At 40.9% G+C, this 22,446-nt stretch overlaps 1 protein-coding gene across 4 annotated transcripts in view; it reads right to left on the reverse strand.

The window, feature by feature from the left end:
• The window catches only part of TAMM41 (TAM41 mitochondrial translocator assembly and maintenance homolog), a 52,374-nt gene extending 30,786 nt beyond the window's left edge, over positions 1-21,588 (reverse strand). For 2 of the 4 annotated variants that reach the window (XM_024556538.3, XM_045192398.3), the window contains exons 1-4: positions 21,251-21,588; positions 18,564-18,746; positions 15,410-15,502; positions 5,150-5,300 (exon numbers count right to left, since the gene is read on the reverse strand). In XM_024556538.3, coding sequence (XP_024412306.1) covers positions 5,150-5,300; positions 15,410-15,502; positions 18,564-18,746; positions 21,251-21,385 — 562 coding nt within the window. In that variant the 5' untranslated portion in view covers positions 21,386-21,588. Of the gene's footprint in view, positions 1-5,149; positions 5,301-10,291; positions 10,441-15,409; positions 15,503-18,563; positions 18,747-21,250 lie in introns of those variants that run through there. The other 2 variants (XM_071222291.1, XM_045192399.2) reach the window with 2 other exon arrangements.
• Positions 21,589-22,446: the final 858 nt, after the last annotated feature.

Here is a 22,446-nt window from a genome sequence, read left to right on the forward strand (position 1 = left end):
CTGAGTCATAAGGAAAAAAGAAACTCACCCAAAAAAGTTAATCAAGGGTACAGCTAAAATTTAAAGCCAGGCATCTGATTACAGAGCCCCCCGGTTTTAAACATTTCGCTAAGGCTGCCTTCCATGAATTAATATTAAGTTTTTAAAAAGCAAGGTTCAAAATAGGATGCTTAATTTAAGTAATTAACGGTTTAATGTTGATTGTTTTCATGTGAAGTTGCTCACTTCACTGAGGTGCTGCTCTGGTTCAAGTCCTCGAAATCATTCAGAGACCCTGGTCTCCCTGTCCATCCACCCAACAAATACGTACCCAGAGTGCCCACTACGTGCCACGCAGTGTTTCAGAGACAGGACACAAGGGCAACCAAACACGGACACTGTCCTAACTATACTCCCAGTGGGCTCCTCTCCACCGGGACAGCTGTCATCTGGCTCTCCTAACAGGTCCCCATGTATTCGTGCTCACTTCAAGTGTCACCTCCTAGAGAGGCCTTCCCGGAGGTCATGTCCACCTCCTTCCCCTATTCTAGTGCTGCCACTGTTTACTGTCTGACTTTTCAAACAGAATGAAAGAAGCATGAGGGCAGGGGCAACAACTGCCTTATTTCCTGCCTTTACCTCCAGAGTTTAGAAGAGTGCTTGACATAGGAGACTCTTGTAATTATTTGCTGAATAAATTAAGCTTTTCCCTGTTTTTAGTTTCTTTCTCTCCTGCACGGTGGTGGCAAAATGATCTTTTCACAGCAACAAATCTCAGACTTCCTTGCAACGCCTGAAAACTTCTATAGCTCCCAGTTGTGAACAGCTTGTCAAATTTCACTTTTTTTCCACTTTGTATTCAATGCCCTTCCCAACCTGACGCGGGTCTAACCTCTTCTCCTAAAAATCCGAGAAGCAATGAAATTAAATGGTTAGAAGTATGGGCTGAAGTTTCAGCTCCAACACCTACTAACTTACCAGACAACTGACCTTCGACAGATCTGGGCCTCAGTTTTCTATACAATGTGTCAATAATACAGCTCCCAAATCAAAGGGTTGTTGTGAGGATTAAACTAGTTACTAGCTCAAAAGTATTGAGAGTCATTTCTGGCACAAAATAATAAATGCGATTTACTCCTGTCATAAGCCTTGGACTTCAGTCACATCAATCTACTCCTTCCTTCCTGGACAAGCCACTCTCTTTCACCCGCTCCCTTTCCTTTTCTTACACGTGTTACTTTGTAAGTCTACCACTGACTCACTAGGACTGCATGTGCTGATCAATGCGGAGTTCCTTAGAGCAAGAATTGTATCTGCAATTCTTTATAAGGTATGAAATGCTGATTTGCTTGATAAATGTGAAACCAGGATAATTACCTAAAATTAGTCCTTTTAATAGTCTGTACTTACATAAGAAAGTTCAAGGTGAACTTTAAAGTTTATTTGGTTTTCCTTTTCTATTCACTTAAATGCTGACTTCTAAGAATAACTGAAGGATTAGAAAGCTTTCTCCTCGGCCATCTTCCACCTACTCCTTTCTCACCACCATGTACAACACTAATGCCATAAATACCGACCCAGGGCAGTCAGAGTGACCCTTAAATCCTATATTAAATGTAGGGGCTATTATTACCACTAGTAATACTGATAGATCTTGCCTCTGCCAGTAATTACTGGCAGGAACTCGCCCAATAACATGGAGAAACACTATTTTTTTCTGGTTTCCCGCCCCCTATCCCTTCCAGGGAGAAATGTTAAACTTCACAGGTTAGGGACAACATATTGTCTCTCAACTGGAAACAGGTGAAAAATAAATGGCAAAGTTGTAAATAAAATGAGATGGGTAGGTATTTTAAGGTCTGGAATATTCTGAGGGCTTGGGAGCTTTGGGTGATTTGCCAAAGGGACAGAATCGGATCCATTCAAGGATACTGGGTTCTCAGAAGCCTAGGAAAGGCAGGAGGAAGAGCATGCCTTTCAACACATCGCCTTGGGCAGATTTCGTACCTATGAAAGATACCTACCTTCAGGGCCAGGATCCTTCCCTAACCTCACTGTTCTAGCCCAAATTCCAGCATATTATAGGGAAGGTAATCATGAATGCTACTGTGCCCTGGCTTAGGAACAACCATTGTATGTATTATGTTGAAGACTTTTTGGAAAGTGTCTCATTCATAAGCTAGTGCCTGCGGAGAGTTGTAAGCAGTTCCCTCTGGAGAGGATTTGCCAAGTAGCGTGTCCTAAGTTTTGCAGTAAGAAGCCAACCTCCCTGAAATGAGTATTGTAGAATACTTGGCCAAATTCTCAGATCCAAATCTGGGTTAAGCAATAAATAATATAATGGCAAGAAAATAAGAGGAAACTACATAGAAATGGGAGTGCCTGGAAACGGAGACAGCTGGAGTCAGACACACAAAGATTTGAAACCAGACTCCTAACTCCCCTCCTCTGAGCGCCTTTCTCCCAACAGTCCAGGGCTGCCTTTATCACCAGCGAGATCTCAGCTCAGCTGTCACCACTGACCGTCTGTAGTGAAGATGGCCCCACCCTCAACCTGATTCACGTTCTTCTCTTCGTAGCTTTTAACCACTATCTGAACTTACCTTATTGATTCTTTATTGTCTCTCTCTCTTAAAAGAACATAAACTCCCCGAAATATTTCACTCATGTCACTAGAGTATACCTACGGCCTAGCACAAAATGTGTGGCACATGGGAAGTTAAACATTTATTAAACAAATAGGGCTATTGTGTGAGGATCCAATGTGGAATAAATTAACCATCTACATTCCCACCTACCCACCTCTCTGTGTCTGGTACAGTGCTGCTAGACAGTGGACATTAATAAATACTATCAAAGATACTGTTATGAGTCAGAAAATAGTTACTGAACAACTCAGATATTTCTCATAGCACAGGAGAAAACCAGGAGTATAAAAACATGATTCTTCCAGGAGGCAAAGGAAAAATCAGCTAAAGACCGGTAGCAACTTGAATGCTAACTTGAAGTCTGCTAATAGGGAAAAGCAGTTATGTCATCAATAAACTTCTTCAGTCAATGTTCAGAATTTATAGAAAACTTCTAGAAGCTGCCTAATCCTATGCTGATGTTGACTACATGGGAAAACATTGAAGAGTGGTTGTGGTGTAGGCAAAGCAGAGAACGGTTCTGCATTTTCTTCCACAAAGTCAGTGAAAGACTCCTGGTCCATCTTTCTCACAGGGAGCAAGGTGGGGGGATTCCCTAACAAAGTGACCCCATTCCCCACATGTTGCGTGTAAACCCGTTCATCCAGGTACGTACACAGCCACACTGCTCTTTGCCCCTCCCCAACCGTCTGTTGAACAGCGGGGGTGCTGCCCCGTGGAACTGGAAGCAGCCAAAGACTTCCCTTCTCCACAGCATTGCAGTTATAGCTGTGGTCATGCTAGACGCATTTTGGGAAAACACTGAAGACTGACCTTCAAGGTCTCTTTCAGCATTACATTTCCATGAAATCTTATCTGTACAGGGATTCAAAAAATTACCAAACTGCTTTCGCAATATTTTGAGCATAGTTTTTTGACTAAAAGTTGGAAAAGAGGATATTCACTTAAGATAGTGGTTTTCAAACTATTTTTAAAGTAGAAGGCTACTTTTTTTATAAATGAAATTTTATATAGCTCCTTAATACAATAAACAGGTAAGTGCGGCACTCCTCCAGTCACAGCTGGGGCAAGAGGCCAGGGCTCTACCCTCTCAGCTTTCCCCTTGGCTCTGAAGGGGCCCCTGACTTCTCTGAGAAACACAGCCGGTTAAGTGAAAGGGAAAAGAAGCTAATATTTAAGTAAATAAATAAATAAATGGGGAAGAAAGGGAAGGTTTCCCTTAATGAGGAGGAGGAGGTAGAGTTGGAAAGTTACCACTTTGTAACCATCATGGTAAAAAGATGGATTTGAACAAGAATCATCAATGGATGCTTGACCTAGGAGAAACAGTTTGAGGAGAAGCAGGATATTTACCCCTGGCTGGTGTGGCTCAGTGGATGGAGCACTGCCCTGAAAACTCAAGGGTTGCTGGTTCGATTCTGGGTCAGGGCACATGCCTGGGTTGTGGGCATGAGAGGCAACCATGATGTTTCCACGAGGAAACATCAATAATGTTTCTCTCCCTCTCTTTCTCCCTCCCTTCCCCTCTCTCGAAAAATAAAACCTTTAAAAAAAAAAGAAACAAATACCTCAAATGTCTCTCTAAATTCTTTAAAAGAGAAAAAACTGCTTATCAGGGAATAAACAATGTCATATAAGACAAAGAAAGGCTGAGGAAATATTTCAGACTTTAAAAGATAAAAGAGACATGACATCTCAATACAATATATGATCCTGGACTGGATTATGCACTGACTGGAGGGGAAAAATACCATGGAGGACATTATTGGGACAACTGACAACACTTGGAATATGGATCATCAATTCGATAAAAGTACTGAATCGGTGTTAAATTTCCTGAATTTGAAAACTGTACTGTGGTTATGTAAGAGAATGTCCGTGTTCTTTGGAAGCACATATTGGAAGTATTTGGCCTAAAGGGAACACGATATGTGGCCTACTTTTAAATAATTCATAAAAAATACATAATACAGTGTACTTATATATACGGAGAGAGCAGGGGTTCTCAAAGTGGGCTCCCTGAAGAAGCATTAGCAATACCCAGGAACTTGCTAGAAATATAAAGTCTTGGGCCCCATCCCAGACCTACTAAAAATTAGCTACCTGGAGTGGGCCCAGTAGTCTATTTTAACAAGCCCTCCAGGGGATTCCACACTAAAGTTTGAAAACCATGGATACAGAGAAACAAATGTGGTGAAATGTTAAAATTAGTAAATCTGGGCAGAGGATACACAGCGCTTCTGTATTATTGAAATTTTTCTGCAAGTTTGAAATTGTTTCAAAGTAAAAATTAACAACAACAAAAGGATTACCCTGGGGTAGTTCATGTACAGATGTGGAGGGGAAGAGACTTTGGAGGCAAGGAGGCAAATCACTGGACTTTTGCAGTAACCTACGCACGAAGTAATGGGTTTTGGAACTAAGGTTGCTACAGCTCCATTGTAGAGTGAGAAGTGGGATGTTTGTACAGTCGTCAAACAAGAAATCTTCTTGCAGAAAATTTGGGAACCAAACGTACTAACCTGAATAGGAGAGTCCGGCAATCTCTATAAACAGGTCTTCTTCAGAAAAGCTTTCGGGGAGCATGAGGAAAGCAGCAGTCACAGCGCTCCTCAGATTTTTATCCAGGGCTGACCTGAGAATGACATTCTCATTCATTGCTATGATTTTCACCTGAAAAAAGGACAACATTCAGAAGAAAAATTCCAGAAGAGTATTGCTCAGCCTAAGGGGTTTATAATGGAACATGCAACAAAACTGTCCCAAACTTAGCCCTGAAGATCTTGGAATATTAGGCCAGTGGACACAAAATAATAATTATCCTAATAAGCAGTCCCAGAACCTCCTGTTTTGTGCCAAATCAGAGAAATCATGACACAGGAAAAAAATAAAAATTAAAATCAATCAATCAATAAATCTCTTAAATGATGTTTTAAAAAGAAGTTGGTAGAAATGGAATAAAGGTCCTTTTGGAAATTTAATTTTTATTTTATAATCTCATTGTTTACTTAATTTTATGATGGACAAAGGCAAAATTTTAATTCTTTATTTAGAACTCAACTGTTGTTACCCATATATAACCTGAGTAGTTCACACTCTATTTTGAACTGGTTTTGAACTTGACTAAGGAAAAAGGAAAGAAAATTATCTACAGTAGAAAGAGCATGGGTTTGGGGTATAGGTATGGGCTCAAGTCCAGGTGTTTACTAGCTGTGTGAATTTCGGCGAATTACTAAACTTGGCATCTATAAAATAGGGATAACAGACATGCATCAAAAAATTGTTACAAAGATTGAATGAGATAATAAGTGTAAAGTGCCTAATGTACTAGTGAATGCCTTGATCAATAAAATAAATCTTTCTCCTGAATATACAGCAGAGGCTGCTGTCCTTGACTTTCCACAAATTCAAGAAAATATAAATTGCTCTAGTCTGTTTGGAGATTCTAGGTTTTAAAGACTGCACGGTAGTTAAGAGAATGTGTTCAAGTCCCAGCTCTCTCTCTTACTAGCTCTGTGACTATGGACATTATGTGTCAGCAGTAAAATGGGGTTAATAACAGAATCAAGCTTATAGGTTGCTGGCAAGATTAAATGAGATAGTACATGTGAACCCTTAGCTGAAGTAAGCTTCCATACGTGTTTCTTGGTGCATACTGCAAGACTTTCTCTAGGACAGAGGTTCTCACTTTTAGCAAGCACTAGAATCCCCTAAAGGGCTTGTTAAAACACATATTATGAGGCCATTCTCCAGAGTTTCGGATTCAGAAGGTCTGGATACGACCTGAAAATGTACATTTCTAACAAGTTCCGAGGTAATGTCTGTGCTGCTGGTGCAGGGGCCACGTTATGAGAATCACGGCTCTAAGGTATATACTTAGAACTGCCAAATTGCCCTTTGGCATAGTTGTTCCAATTTATACTCTTGCCGTAATTTTTTAAAACCACCTACTTTTTTTTTTATTTTTATTGTTATTCAATTACAGTTGTATGCCTTTTCTCCCCATCCCTCCACCCCACCCCAGCTGAACCCACCTCCCTTCCCCCTCTCCACCCTCCCCCTTGGTTTTGTCCATGTGTCCTTTATAGTAGTTCCTGTAATCCCCTCTACCCACTGTCCCCGCCCCCACCCCCCCACCCCCGCCCTGGCTATTGTTAGATTGTTCTTAACTTCAATGACTCTGAAAACCACCTACTTCTTCTACTGATTTTCTACAAGTCCCTGATAAGAACTCCACAAATCTCAAATGTATCTACCATCTCTAAACCATCTAGTGCCACCACCAAATTTTCCTCCTATTCTAGAAAACAGGGCTTAAGTTACCTTTTATTTGTCGAATAGAGATAATTTATTTTTTCAACTATGTTTTATTGATTATGCTATTACAGTTGTCCCATTTTTTTCTCCCCTTTATCACCCTCCACCCTGCAACCCCCCACTGTGTTAGTTCATATCCATGAGTCACACATTTAAGTTCTTTGGTTTCTCCATTTCCTGTACTATTCCTAACCTCCCCCTGTCTATTTTGTACCCACCAATTATGCTTATTCCCTGTACTTTCCTCCCCATTCTCCCCCTCCCCGCTGATAACCCTCCATGTGATCTCCATTTCTGTGTTTCTGTTCTCGTTCAGTTGTTTGCTTAGTTTGGTTTGTGTGTATGTTTTAGGGGCTCAGTTGTTGATAGCTGTGTGTTGTCATTTTACTATTCATAGTTTTTTTAAGTATATTTTATCGATTATGCTAATAGTTTCCCCAACTTTTCTCCCCTCCGCCCTGCACCCCCTAACCCTCCAGCTTCCCCCCAACTTAGTTCTTGTCCATGGGTTGTACATATAAGTTCTTTGACTTCTCTGTTTCCTATACCATTCTTAACCTCTCCCTGTCTATTGTATGCCTACCCTTCTTCCCTGTACCTTTCCTCCCCTTCACTCTTTCCCTTCCCCTCCCCACTGAAAACCCTCCATGTGATGTCCATTTCTCTGATTCTGTTCCTGTTCTAGTTGTTTTCTTAGTTTTTGGTTTTGGTTTTGTTTAGGTTCAGTTGTTGATAGTTCTGAGTTTGTTGTCATTTTACTGTTCATGGTTTTTGATCTTCTTCTATTTCTTAGATAAGTCCCTTTAACATTTCACATAATAAGGACTTAGTGATGATGAGCTCCTTTAACTTGACCTTATCTGAGAAGCACTTTATCTGCCCTTCCATTCTAAATGAGAGCTTTGCTGGATACAGTAATCTTGGATGTAGGTCCTTTGCCTTTCATGACTTCAAATACTTCTTTCCAGCCCCTTCTTGCCTGTAAGGTTTCTTTTAAGAAATCAGCTGATAGTCTTATGGGCACTTTATTGTACGTAACTGTATCATTTCCTCTTGCTGCTTTTAAGATTCTCTCCTTATCTTTAATCTTGGGTAACTTGATAATGTACCTTGGTGTGTTCCTCTTTGGGTCCAATTTCTTTGGGACTCTGGGCTTCCTGGACTTTCTGGAAGTCTATTTCCTTCACCAGATTGAGGACGTTTTCCTCCATTATTTGTTCAAATAAGTTTTCAACTTCTTGCTCTTGTTCTTCTCTTTCTGGCACCCCTGTGATACGGGTGTTGGAACTTTATAGTTATCCCAGAGGTTCCTAAGCCTCTCTTCATTTTTGTGAATTCTTGTTTCTTCATTCTGTTCTGGTTGGATGTTAATTTCTTCCTGCTGTTGCAGATCTTTGATGTTGAGTCCCAGTTTCCTTCCCTTCACTACTGGTTCCCTGTATAGTTTGCTTTATTTCCCTTTGGGTAGCCTTCATTTGTTCCTTCATTTTGCAACCAAGTTCAATCAGTTTGGTGAGCATCTTGATTACCAGTGTTTTGAACTCTGCATCTGATAGCTTGTCTATCTCCTTGTCGCTTAGCTCTTTTTCTGGAGTTTTGATCTGTTGTTTCATTTGGGCCATATTTCTTTGTCTCAGCACACCTGTTAAGTTGTAGGGGGCGTGGCCTTAAGTATTCACTTGGCCAGGACAACTCTCTTTGCTATGTTGTGGCATTCTATGTGGGGTAGAGGCCTTAGAGGGAACAATGCCGCTTGCTCAGCTGTCATCTCACTTTCAGTCACTTCCCCTACTACCCACAAGCAAATTGGGCCTTTTTGGTGCTGATTCCCAGGTGGATAGGTTTGTGTACATTCTAGGACCCTGTGGTTCTCTCCAACGAACTCCCCTGTGAGGCTGGCAGTTTCTCTCACTGCTGCAACCCCCAGAGATTTTTACAGCCAGAGGTTTTGAGGCTTCATTTCCCCACTCTGGAACCCTGAATCGCACAGTCTGTCTCACTCCCTAGTTGTTCCTCCTGGTTTACCTGAACATAAATGTGGGACTGCCCCGTCTGCCAGCCACTGTCTTGCCGGGTGTCCTCTGTGCCCCGCCTACCAGTCTGAATGAATGTTTCTTCCTTAACCCCTTGTTCGTCCGACTTCCATATAGTTGGATTTTCTGGCAGTTCTGGTTACTTTTTGTTTTTAAATTTGTTGTTGTTCTTCTTTTGGTCATGCGAGGAAGCTAAGCGTATTTACCTATGCCTCCATCTTATCCGGAAGTCTGCCAGGTCTGAATAGAGATAATTTCTGACAAAATTAAGATAGTACATAAAAGGCACATACGTATAAGAAACTCCAAATTAAAATTTTATTAGACAACAAGACACTGATGTATATCTCAAAGTACAGTTTCTTTTTAAAAAATTAATTGTAAAAAGCAGTATCATAAAACATAACTATTTTATAAATCAGGCTTAAGAACCTAAATTTTATCTTTTTACCTTTGGTCTCTACTTTTTTTTTACTAAGGGAATATTCATAACATAAAAACCTCTCATAGTTAGGTAAGTCACTTAATAATACCACCTCCTCCCTTGTAATTACAAGGACTTAACAACCCTTAATTAAGCCTTTCAGCACTTGGGGGAATTCAGCATTATTGCAATCATCTGCAGAAAGTAAAACCAAGAAGCAGCCCAGCAGCAAGACTTGCCCGAGGTTGCATAATGAGTTGATGGCAAAATCAGAGTAACACCCTTATACTTGGCAAATCTGGCCCTAAATGATTTGGATTATTCTCATGCACCAGTTAGGGATCTGCTCTGGTTAAGTTCCTTTCTTTAAAGATAATTAAAACAAATGTTAAGGTCCTAATAATAACTCCTATGTTTATTTCTTGAATAACTTTCCCAAACTTTGTATTCCATATAGAATTATCAATGTAGGAAGGTAACCTCCTCATCTTACTCACAGGGAACCTAAGGCCCAGAGGATTAAAAGATTTCTCCGTGAGAAATATTGACACAACAAATGAAGATCCAGGTCCCTGATCAGTTCAGAGCTCTTTCCAAAAGTTTGTAAAGCCTCACTTCCATATTCTTATTCCTCCTCCTCATTCTCCAGGTCCTGTTCAATAATTCTCCTCCTCTCTTTTTTTGCTAGTTTTTATAGAAACTCCATGAAAACAGAAGCTATTTTGAGATGCTAACAACTCAAAGTTACAAAGGAAAGAGTAAGTTTGAGGAAACTTTCCTATTTAACATGATACCACTTATTCTCTAAGAAAATTGTTCTACTTAGTTGATAAAAAAAACAGGCTGTTTGCTATTTAAGGTTAAGAGAGTATAAATAAAAGCATCCTTACTCAAAGGAAAAATGTCAATTCAGAAGAGTCTGCTACTGTGCTGATCTGGTTCTCCAATGTAAGGTGAACTAGGAACTTGTCTCAGCAGCACTGTTATTTGTTGCTCAGAGTGAAAAGCCAGTGAACTCCTGGGACACTGCCAGAGAGGCCTGGGAAAAAAAGAAAGCCCTCAGATGTGTGAATAGCTGTTTGTATCTTACTGGAAATGGCCCCATCTGAACCGCATAAGATAGCATTAGCACTACTGCCAAGGAGAAAATCTTTACTGGACAGAGGAAGGGGCAGCACTTAAAGGGACTTTCAAAAGCCCAACTCGAGAGATTTGTGAGTACCTTTCAAGATAGAAAAAAAGAGAAAGTCACATTTGGTCTCCTCAGTACTTGAATAGCAAACAGTGAATTTATGGTCACAAAGAACAGCCCGATCTAGTGTTCAAATACCCAACCACGAAGCAAATGACCCTTCCCATGGAAGTTTTTCACTCCAAATGGCCAAAAAGTCTACGTTTTCTAAATGGTCATTGCCTGCGGACCAAGAAGAAACACTGAGCTGGGGGAAACCTTATTAATCACCTATTGGACTATATGGCCTCTCTCAAGATACCAGTGTGGTGGTTGTTTATTTTCTTTTTTAATTCCTTTGGCATACACAGAGAAGAAACTTAGTGGTCTTTTAAATAAGTAAATGAATGGCTCAGTCTTTGCATTTCAACGGTTAGAGGCCCAAAGATTTGCTCACAGCTGGGCAGAGCCAAGACTAGTAAGCCAGGTTTCCATCTAAGTCAGGGATCTATTCTACTGCTGGGATTTTTCTTTTCTATTTACAAAACGTAAATCAATAGCTACAATGTGATGATAGTTGCAAAATTGTGAATATGCTAAAAACCACTGAATTGTTTGGTATGTGAATGATATCTCAACGAAGCTGTTATATACTAAATATGAAATGCAAAAATCCAAACTTATGTTAAATAAATTAGGGAAATGACTATTAATATTACTTTGGAGTCCTTTTGACTTAAAAAAGGATTAGCCATAAGGTTCTATTAACTATTTTACATTTTGTTGTTCTTTATTTGAAAATGACTTGATAAATAACTCAGAAACTTAGGGCTGCACTAAAAATAAAAATCGGTTATCTCCTCAATTATGAAATAAGTTAATAGTAAAGTACTGTGTTGGCCAAAAAGTCCATTTAGTTTTTTCCGTAAAATAAAAGATACATTTTTCACTTCTACCAATAACTTTATTGATTTGGATATTTTGTGTATGTCAGCCATCTCCTGCATGGTATAACACTGATTGTTCTCAATTAATGTCTCAATCCGATCTCTATCAACTTCAACTGGTCTACCTGACTGTGGAGCATCGTCTAGCAAGAAATCTCCAGCACGAAAACTTGAAAACCACTTTTGACACATTCAATCAATCACAGCACCTTCTCTATATACTGCACAAATCTTTTTTTGCATTTCAGTTGTATTTTTACCTTTCTTTCTTTTAAAAAAATATTTTATTTATTTATTTAGAGAGAAGGGAGGGAAGGAGAAAGAGAGGGAAACATCAATGTGTGGCTGCCTCTCATGTGTCCACAACTGGGGACCAGGCCCACAACCCAGGCATGTGCCGTGACTGGGAATCGAACCAGCCACCCTTTGGTTCGCAGGCCCACGCTCAATCTACTGAGCTACACCAGCCATGGGTATTTTTACCTTTCTTGAAATAATACAGCATAAGATGCTGAAAATGTTGCATATTTCTTCCATCTTCAATATTAAAATGGCTACACAAAAATTCACCAACTTTGATGTTTTTTAAAATGCACACTGATATGACAGCTGTCACAATATAACCTAACAAAATTGTTTCGAATGAAGTTAAGACAACTAAGTGCTACTAGAGCCATATTATGGAAAAAAACAAATGAACTTTTTGGCCAACCCAATACGATAGAAATTTAATTTACATTCAACATGTTCCAGAAATGTCCATCTTTTAAAGCAAGGTACTCATTTAGTGTCCTCTTTTTTATTAGTAAACTTTATAGAGCAGTTTTAGATTCACAGCAAAACTGAATGGAAAGTACAGTTTCCAGGCTCTGTGTATTTTAAACAAATTGTTAGTGATTAAGAAATTCTATTCTAATTGCAACATGAAAAATAATTTTAGAGCTTTAGACAATATCACTGAATGTAACTCATTTTAAAATACATAAAAACAAAGGATTCACATTCATATTCTCATAATTCCTTCCTAGGACATGAACCCATTCTTGTTTGACTAATGTTTGCTGCCACCTAGAGGTAAAAATAGTTTGTTTAAAGAGATTTATCTTTAGCCCTAACCAGCATGGCTTAGGGCCAGCAAAAGCAAAAGATTCCTAGTCAGAGCACAAGCCTGGGTCGTTGGCTGACCCTGGTCCCTCGTTGAGGTATGAGCAAGAGGCAAATGGTCAAAGTTTCTCTTACACATCAATGTTTCTCTCCCTCTTTCTCCCTCCCTTCCTCTCTCTCTAAAAATAAATAAATAAAATCTTAATTAAAAAAAGATAGTTATCTTGAGAATGGTTAAGAGTAATTGCTACTAGAGAGGGAAACTAAGAGCAGGAATGCATGGAAGAGTTAATTCACCCACTTATGCTTTTTTTCCTACCATGTGTATGGTCAACACTTTGAATGATTTTTTGGTTAATCCTCACCCCGAGGACATTTTTTCCATTGCTTTTAGAGAGAGGAAGGGAAAGAGAGAAAAATCTATTGGTTGCTTCACATCTGTGCCTGGACCAGGGATTGTAAGCACCCAGAGCAGGGGTCAAGCCTGCAGCCTAGGTATTTTCCCTGACTAGGAATCGAACCTGCAATCTTTCGGTTATGGGATGATGTTCCAACCAACTGAGCCACACCAGCCAGGGCTCAAATAATTTTTTTTAAGCTATCCTGATTTTCTTGTGCTAGAAGTGTAATAAGCCTGAGAGATAGTCATTGTTATCAATAACATTTTCTTCTCCAAGTTAGCTGAGAAATGCCATTTTGCATGATATCAGTGTAGCTGCTACTACTTGTCTTCAATTGTTGTTTTTATTTTATCAGGATATATGACATTTAGATAAAATCTGAGGTCATTTGCAGTGCTTATATTCTGAGATTTCATGTTGTTTTCAGTTTTCTAAAGTCTTAAAAAAAAAAAAAAAAAGGAACATTCCAAGCACAAAACACAGCACAGAGGATAACATTTCCACACTGAGTACCTCATTTTGCCTCAAAGTAACCCTGAGATGAGCAAGGACAAAGGGAAGTAAAGGATCATTTCCTGAGTGTCTACCTAGTACCAGGCATTTTAGATCTAGGTTTTTCTTTGAGGTCAGTGTGATCAGCCTTATCAATAGATGATGGTGTTCCCAGGCTCATGGAGAATAAGTCACTGGTACAGGGTCACAGAGCTGGGAGTGTCAGAGCTGGGACCCAAACCGTGGATCTGTCTGATCCTAAAACACTGTTTCCTGCCCAGCATTACCATTCCACTTCTCCTTTTCGACACCTTCTTGAAGCAGGCGGGGTGAATACTATAGTCCCCATTCTACAGATAAATTACCAGAGGTTCAGAAAGATAAAACAAGTTGCCCAAGTTCACATAAATAGCTAACAAGTGGCAGGAACAAATAAGACCCAAAGATTCTCTCTCATTCCACATTCATTATTCTTCCCGTCAAGTGACATATCTTGTAAATTAAAAAAAAAAACTTGGAAAGAAAATTAATATTTATAAATTTTCAGCTACATTTGCTTATTTATGAGCTTTAGTAGTTATCCAAAGTAGAAACGAGAAACTCATCTAGATAGATATGAAATTATTTTGGTAAGCCTATTGTTTCTGAACTTTAGTGTTTTTACTGAAGTAAAAATTACGCACAGTGAAGTATACAAATCTAACAGGTAAAACTTGACAAATGTTCACAAATGGGTATTTCCATGTAACTATTGCCCTTATCAAGTGTTTCTGAACATTTTAATGAGCTACACCATTATTATTTTCTACATGGAATTTTATTTATATATTTTCCTTTTTATTTAATTTATTGGGGAGACACCGGTTAACTACATTATATAGGTTTCGGGTGCATAATTCCACATACACCAATAAATTTTAAGCACAGATGCAAGGCAAGAGAATCCTGACTACCCATATATATCGATAGAGATTTTTATAACACAACCAAGTAAGCTAAGATTGTATAAACCTCTCTAACTTTTTGCCGTAACTAACAAAAGGAGGAGCAGCAGAGTCACTCTTTTGGGAGACATTTGAGAACCATCCATATATTCTCTTTCAGGGCCTGAGACTCTCTGACAACACAAAGAAATTTTTTCCTTCCTGTGAGGTTAGCAATTGTGACTATGTCACATAGTTCTATGAAAAGACCCCTTCTCAGAAAATAGGCTATATATTTGCAAAAAAGAAGAAACATGACTTTTGCAAATACAAGTCCAAAGTTCAAGTTCTCTCCACCTTTTTTCCTGTTTTGTTTGTTTTCTGTTTCTATTAAAGCCTGGGAGACACCTACCCCACTATAGCCTCCTCTAGCAGTATCCCAGGTGAAGGAAGGATGCTATGGCAGAATCTCACCATTGGCCTGAGGAGGGTAACAGTGGGGATTAGAATCCACCACCCCCCTCAGCATGACCACCTGGTTCATTCATTTATTCAACAAACATTTGTTGAATGCTAACTGTGTGCCAGGCATTGTCCCAGGCACTGCTGGGACACACGAGTGGACAAAGAGTGCCCTATGGCACTTACACTCTAGAAGAGAAGGTGATCTGGGTCAAGCTGAGAGAGGCTGCCCTGAGGCACCGGGCATTTCATCTGCCATCCTCTCCAGCCCAAAGGACTGACTCAGAGCCTGATGCGCCCAGACAACTGAAGAATCTTTGGAGAGAGGGCAGGAGTAGTGTGGGTCATATCTAGATATTGTTTGGCAATGAATTTTTAGGCAGGAAAAGAAGTCTAAAACTCATTTCTATTTCCTGGAGTTCCATCTCATTGCAATCAAATATCAAAGTAAGGCCAGGTGCAGAGAGGAGAGAGATCCCTAATTGTGGCAGCCAAAGGAAACACTCACCGGTTTTTGGAGTCGTCCAGCAATGTATAAGTTATTCCAGTTAAGGAGATCTTCAATCAACATACTAGTGCTAATAACCCCATATTTTATAAGCTGGAAAAGAAAAGAAATGGGCATAAAAAGGAGCAAAATGCCATACTGTTGATTATGCAGATACAAAATACAAGGTAATACATTTCTGCCAGAGTAGTACCTGGATTTCCAAACCACTCAAAATGCCTACTTTGTAAAAAAAAACCACACGTCTCTACCAAAATTTTCCACATAGGATAAGTTTCCAAGACTGATTTGTCCCTTCAGGTATATGGAGTGAAGGGACCACTATTTTAACTTAGACTCTTGCGATGTTAAAGGCAGAATGGCTCTTAGAGGTGATCAAGGATCAGTACTCCAGGAGTCAGAAATAAAAATGGGTCCTTCGGCACAGACAGTTTGAGAAGCAATAATAAATGTCATGCTTCTCATTTGAGAAATAAGAAACCCAGGGCTCAGAGTGAATAAATGATACACCTACAGTGGCACCGTTAGTAGCAGAGACAAAACTAGGTTCCTCAATTTTAGTCTGGTTTTCCAATGTTCATTTTATCACAAAGTACAAGAAATGATGTTTAGGTCTTTACTGACAGCCTTTACAGCAGGGGACCCAACCTCTGGGCCAGGGACCCATACCAGTCTGGGCCTGTTAGGAATAGGCCGCACGGCAGGAGGTGAGCTGGAATGTAATGTGCTTGAATCATCCCAAAGCCAACCCCACCCTGGTCTGTGGAAAAATTGTCTTCCACGAAACTGGTCCCTGGTGCCAAAAAAGTTGGGGACTGCTGCTTTACATGGTGAGTTTCTCTTTCACTATTGACTCTTCCAAACACTCTTATACTTACAAAGCAACATCCAAAAAGAAAACCTCTTTATCAGTTCTGAACACATGGAATTACGGTTAAGTTCATGCAACAGTAATTTGTACAAACCCTGACTGTAATTGTTCCACGTTACAAAATCCCGTTTGTCTCAACAAATATCTCTGGCCTCACTTTGCTGAACTTCAGTATCCCTAAGGCCTTCGCAGGCTGCAAATACCTGAAAAGTAGCTAAAGAACTTTAATTAAAAAGTACAGGCCCGTTGGCATATAATCATGCCCAAATATTTGGCTACTGGAGCTTTTAACATTGTTTGAAACTACTAATTAGAGATAGGCTCAGCATCGTATTAATTATGAAGAAGTTAACAAAGCTACGTGTTTGGCATGACTAAGTGGCCATTGGAGGCTGTGCTGAATAACCTTCCCTCCATTCTGGCCACCACACTGCAGAAAGCCTTCTTGCTGCAGGCCCATAAAAGCTGGGAGCTAACAGAAACACCACTGGCCTAGAAGTCAGGGACCTGTCACTATCTAGCGGCATGAGCCTATGGAAGTTACTTTTTTCTCTCTGAACCTTGTTTTTTTTTTTTTTTCATCTGCAAAGTGCAGGTGGAGCAGGATTGGACCTCAACCAAAAAAGTAAATATATGGCCCAAAGGTCATGCACACACCACCAATCAATCACAGCACTCATTCCTGCCAAGTTAGACAGATCTTCGACATCCTTCTCAGTCAGTACTCAACGTCTCGGCCTTCAAAGTGTGGTTCCCTGACCAATAACATCAGCATCACCTGGGAGCTTGAAAAAAATTATAGAATCTCAGGCTCCATTGCAGGCCTACTGAATCAGAATCTGCTCCTCAGGTGATTGTCTGCACATCGAAGTAGGACTGCTCTGAGCAATCAGCATCGTTGAGCAGAGTTAACATGGCTGGTGGAATCTGTATGTCATTCTTCGCCAGGGGTGTCAAACTCATTTTCACCAGGGGCCACATCTGCCTCGTGGCTGCCTTCAATGGGCCGCATGTAATTTTAGGACTGAATAAATGTAACGACTCCTTAACTAGGGGCAAGGAGCTTGGCGCTGTCACCAGGTAGAAACAAGGTGCCCAGCAAGATAAAACAAGGTGGAGGGCTGGATTTGGCCCGCGGGCCCTGTGTTTGCCTCCTGAGTTCTTAGTCCTGCTCATCCCCAGGAGGCATTTGATTTAGTCCCCGTTGATCATCTTAGGCCGGGATCCTGCTAAGTTCTCGGCAGCCCTCTTAGAGATTGGGCCCCTTCATCTAAAAGACGTTCAAGGTTCCTGCTGTCAGAAAACCTTCTGCCAGGATCTGTGCATCTTCTGTGTTCTCCAACCATTACCAGTACCAGTAATCATCAAATTCCACCCACCTGCTGGCACCACACGCTCCCAGCTACCTATGACATCCTCTTCACTTCCGCATTCTTCCCGCGAGTGTCAGCCCCTTGTATAGATAAGATTAATTTCCATTCTGATCCTTAATGGGCCTGCCTGTTCCTCCCACTGACCAAACCACTGGTTCTCAAAGTGTGTTTTCCAGACCAGCAGCAGCATTATATGGAAGCTTGTTAAAAATGCAAACCCTGCCCTGGCTGGTATAGCTCAGCAGATTGAGTGTGGGCTTCAAACCAAGGAGTAATTGCTTCGGTTTCCAATCTAGGGCACATGCCTGGGTTGCAGGCCAGGCCCCCAGTAGGGGGTGCTCAAGAGGCAATCATACATTGATGTTTCTCTCCCCCTCTTTCTCCTTCCCCTCTCTAAAAATAAATAAATAAAATCTTTAAAAAAAGAAAGAAATGCAAATCCTCATTGCTAGGATAGTACATCTTTAAACTTCGTATCACAAGAAAAAAATTGAAACTAGGTGTGGTGATGGATACGAACTAAACTTAATTATGGTGATCATGTCATAATATATACATATATCAGTGTTGTACACCTAAAATTAATACAATGTTAAATGACAATTGTATCTCAATTTACAAAAAAAAAGCAAAGCCTCAAACCCTGCCCCAGACCTAGTGAATCGGAAGCTCTGGGGTGGGGCCCAGCAATCTGTGTGTCCAACAGGCACTCCAGGGGATTCTGATGCACATTAACATTTGAGAACCACTTGGCCAAAGGCAAAAAGACAAAAGACCATTACACTTGATTATCTTCATCCAGCAGGAGCTTGAACATTTCCTGACTGCAAAAATACACATATTTAGTTGGTATTCTAGTCACAAAGGTTAGTAACAACCCAAGTCAAGGCAAAAGCCCAAAGTCACTTACCCTACCATCACACATGATCAATGTATTGTAGTAAACTCCGGCCCCATAATTATTCTGGATAGTGGTGATAAACTTGGGCCCCAAAACTTTTAGGAAAGAGTAATGGTTCCAGTTTTTCTTCAGGTTCTTTGAATGCCATGCAACAGGGTCATCTACTGTGAACACAAAATCCAGCATGGCATCCTGAAAGGTGAAGAAAAGAGAATGATTTTAGTTTTAGTTCCTGGAAAGGCCCCCAGATAGACTGAAAAGCTCTAAAATTCTATGCTGCTATGATTAATAAAAGATCAAGGATTGTCTTCAGAAATTTGAGCAAGTCTCTGGAACCAATGTGAGCTTAGTTTTCATCAATACACATAGTAACAGCAATGCTTATGTAATGTGTACTGTCATGCCAACACTCCTCTAGACACTTTATATATTATATACACAGGAACTCATTTTATCCTTGAAACAGTTCTACAAGGTAGGCACCGTTATTACTCCAATTTATGGGAAAGGAAACCAAGGCAGAGTAAATTCCTTGCTGAGGGACAGCTAGTGAGTGGCACAGTCTGGTTCCAAATTCTGTGTGTTGGACCACAATTCTACACTGCCTCTTGTGTCAGTGTTGCCGAATATGCTCCACTTCTCTTCCACATGAAATAACCCTACACGGATGAACTCTATTCGGTACTACGTAAAGGGAAGTTATTTTAGCTTCCAGTCACTCACCAAATACTCACTGAAGGCCTATCATGAGTTCTGATAGACCCAGAGGTAGTGGTAAAGAGCTCAAGACTACTGGGGAAAATAGACAAATCAGTAGATGGACTTGATAGAAGAATGCAAAATGTACTAATTGCACAATTGGGTCAGAACAGGAATCCTAAATTTTCCTATAAAATTACATTCTTCAAGACTCTGATAAATCTGAGACTTGAAGAATGAGCAAGAGTTAAGCAGAGCTGGTGGAAGTATTAGGAGAAGCACGGGGAAGGGGAGTCCTGTTGGAGGAAAACACTCTTCTGGATATGAGAGCTGAGCATGTTCTGTGTCTACCGCTGGAAGAGGATGCAGGCAGGGGAGTGACGGGAGATGAGACTAGGGAGGGAGGCTGGTTGCCATGCAAAGACGTTTTCCTGCAGAAGAACTCACTGGAGGGAGGAGAGAATAGAGGCCAGGAAACCACACGGCAGGCTACCTGCAAGATTCCAGGTGAGAAAAGAGAAGATAGTAAGGCACTAAATAAAGGGTATAGAGACTGATCTGACAGGGACCTAGGTGTTGGAAGCTACAAGACTTGTTCACCTGAAGGAAATGAAGGTGAGGGAAAGCAAAAGAAGAATCTTTTCTTGGAGGGAATTCCACCTCTGCTTAAAGGAAAATTTTCATGAAAAAAATGAAGAGGTGGCTATAGAATCAGGAGGCTAAGGGCTGCTCTGAGTTTCCCAAATGTGACCCACAAACCACTGGTGACACTTAAGATTTTGGAGGGGACATGTTTTTAAAAAATTTATGTTATTGTATTTAGAAAAATGACTAGCCTATAATAAGCTATAATTTACACACCTATAATCTATAAATTCTCATATGCTGTCAGTTTAAAGTGTTACTTATAAACTAGTGTAGGTAGGAAACAGCAAATCCAAGCAACGGTATAGATGGCCAGACAGATTACAGCCAGGTATTCAAATCCAGGAGGCCCTTTTGCAATCTGCACACTTCCATTTCCCTAATTTATTAAAGATGACAATGAAGCGTTAGGCTGTGCATTAACTACAGTAAGTAGACATGCGGTCCAGAACATAAGTTGCACACACAGAGAACAACTAACTCTACTTAGACTTTTGCCCCTTTTATAGTAATTCAGCAAAAGCTCTACAGCCCTGGTAGAAAAGTAACTAATAGTTTTGTTTAAATGGAAAATATTTGCCTTTCACTCTTCTGCTGTCTTGAATCCTGTCTTCACCTTGGAAACAAACTTTATTTTCCGAAAAAAATCTTCCATCACTAGGAAAACTGTACCTTCACCACTGTTGTGCTCAGCCAACTCTGAAGAGTAGCAATGCCTAATCCTAAATAGTCTTGTTCAATGCCCTGAGCATGGGTAAATATACTGGCCACCCACTGATTTTTACTCTTAGTTAAGTTCACTGCACCTGCCTAGCCCTACAACAAGTCCATCAGTTCCCTTAAGTCAGGAAGGTCGTTTTCAATGTTCTCTTACAGATAGAGACACTCACTCAACCTCGGCTGTGCATCTGAATCACCTGGGAAGGTTTCGAAATTCTTGAAGCCCAGGCCTTCCCCTAGACCAATTCAATGAGAATCCTCATTGGTGGAATGCTGGCATCAGCAATTTTTAAAGCTTCTCAAAGAATTCTATGCTCACCCAAGGCTCAGAACCTTAACTAGCACCTAGCAAGTATTTCTTCTCCTTTCTACCACCTTGTCTCTGCACCAGCTCTCCCCTCCGCATAACTGCATCTCCTGCTCTAAAAGAAAGTGGACTCCTGCTTATCCTAAAAACTCGGCTCACGTTGTTATACTAGGTACACTTTCATACAGTTTGTACTTTGCTAGCTGAGACGTGGAGAGCGCAGAGCAGACACGCGTCTCTAGGGTTCTGAAGGGATCAAAGCAAAAGGAAAACTCGGGCTCACAGGCCGATTCGCGGGGTGGGGCTGGCCCCGGGTCGGGCTCACCTTCTGGTTTGAACTGGGCCCCGCCTGACGGTACACCCCGGAGCCATAGGCGAAAGCCAGGCTCAGCTCCTCGGGGAAATGAGACAGGATCTTGCGGAAGGCCACCCCCGAGCTCTGCAGCGCCTGCAGAGCCATGGGGCGGAGGCTCAGAGACAGGGACCCTTGGCAGGGTAGGGCAGGGGAGAGGACAGGGGGGCGGGGAACGAATACTGCGAATGAGGTTAAGGGCGGGGAGATGAAAGGCGGGGGACGGCACAAACGGGACAATGCTGGAGGCAAAAATAAGAACCGGTGAGACCCGCAAACACTAGAGTAACAATCCTGCCGGCGAGCTGCCAAACCCAGGCACACCTCTTACGCACAGGCGTTACAAAGCTGCAAGAGCAGGCCCTCGCCCATGTGTGAGGATGAGAGGGCTTTGTAGAGACCCCTGGTGGTCGGAGGAGCGCAGTGCAAGATGACAGCCGGGGACTGTGATGAACATACTGGTGGGAGCAGTGTTGACTAATTGAATTGCTTTTGAGAATCATTTTTGGTCTCACTTCAAACCACATTTTCTTTTTTTAATTTTAATTTTAATTCTTTATTATTAGAGAGAGGGGAAGGGAGGTAGGTAAAGAGGGAGAGAAACATCAATGTGTGGTTGCCTCCCACCCGCTCATCACTGGGGACCTGGCCTGCAACCCAGGCATGTGCCCCGAATGGGAATCAAACCAGTGACCCCTTACTTCACAGTCTGGCTCTCAATCCACTGAGCCACACCAGCCAGGGCTCAAACCACATTTTCATAAATTACTATAAAATCGTGCGTGTTTATTGCAGAAGATTTTTAATGAGGTGAAATTCACATAACAAAATTGTACACTTTTTGTACATTTCAGTGGCATTTAGTACATTCATCATGTCGCGCAACCATTATGCATATCCAGCTCCAAAACTAGATTTTCAAGGTTTAGGAAAACACAAAATTAAAATCACGCCCAATTCCACCATCCAGAGACTATCGCTCTTAAGATTTGGCTGTGATTTCTTCCCATTAAAGTCCTTTTCAAGTCCGATGATGGGTATGAAAGTGCTCCATAAATGGTAAAGGTCTGCACCAATTCCTCTGATATTTGTATTTAATTTTAAGGGTGGAGAAGAGTTTCTGCCCCTTTTCTTTGGGGATTAATCTCCAAAGGGCACATTAATGTTTT

The sequence above is a fragment of the Desmodus rotundus genome, chromosome 8 (assembly GCF_022682495.2).
Source record: "Desmodus rotundus isolate HL8 chromosome 8, HLdesRot8A.1, whole genome shotgun sequence".
Taxonomy (NCBI): domain Eukaryota; kingdom Metazoa; phylum Chordata; class Mammalia; order Chiroptera; family Phyllostomidae; genus Desmodus; species Desmodus rotundus.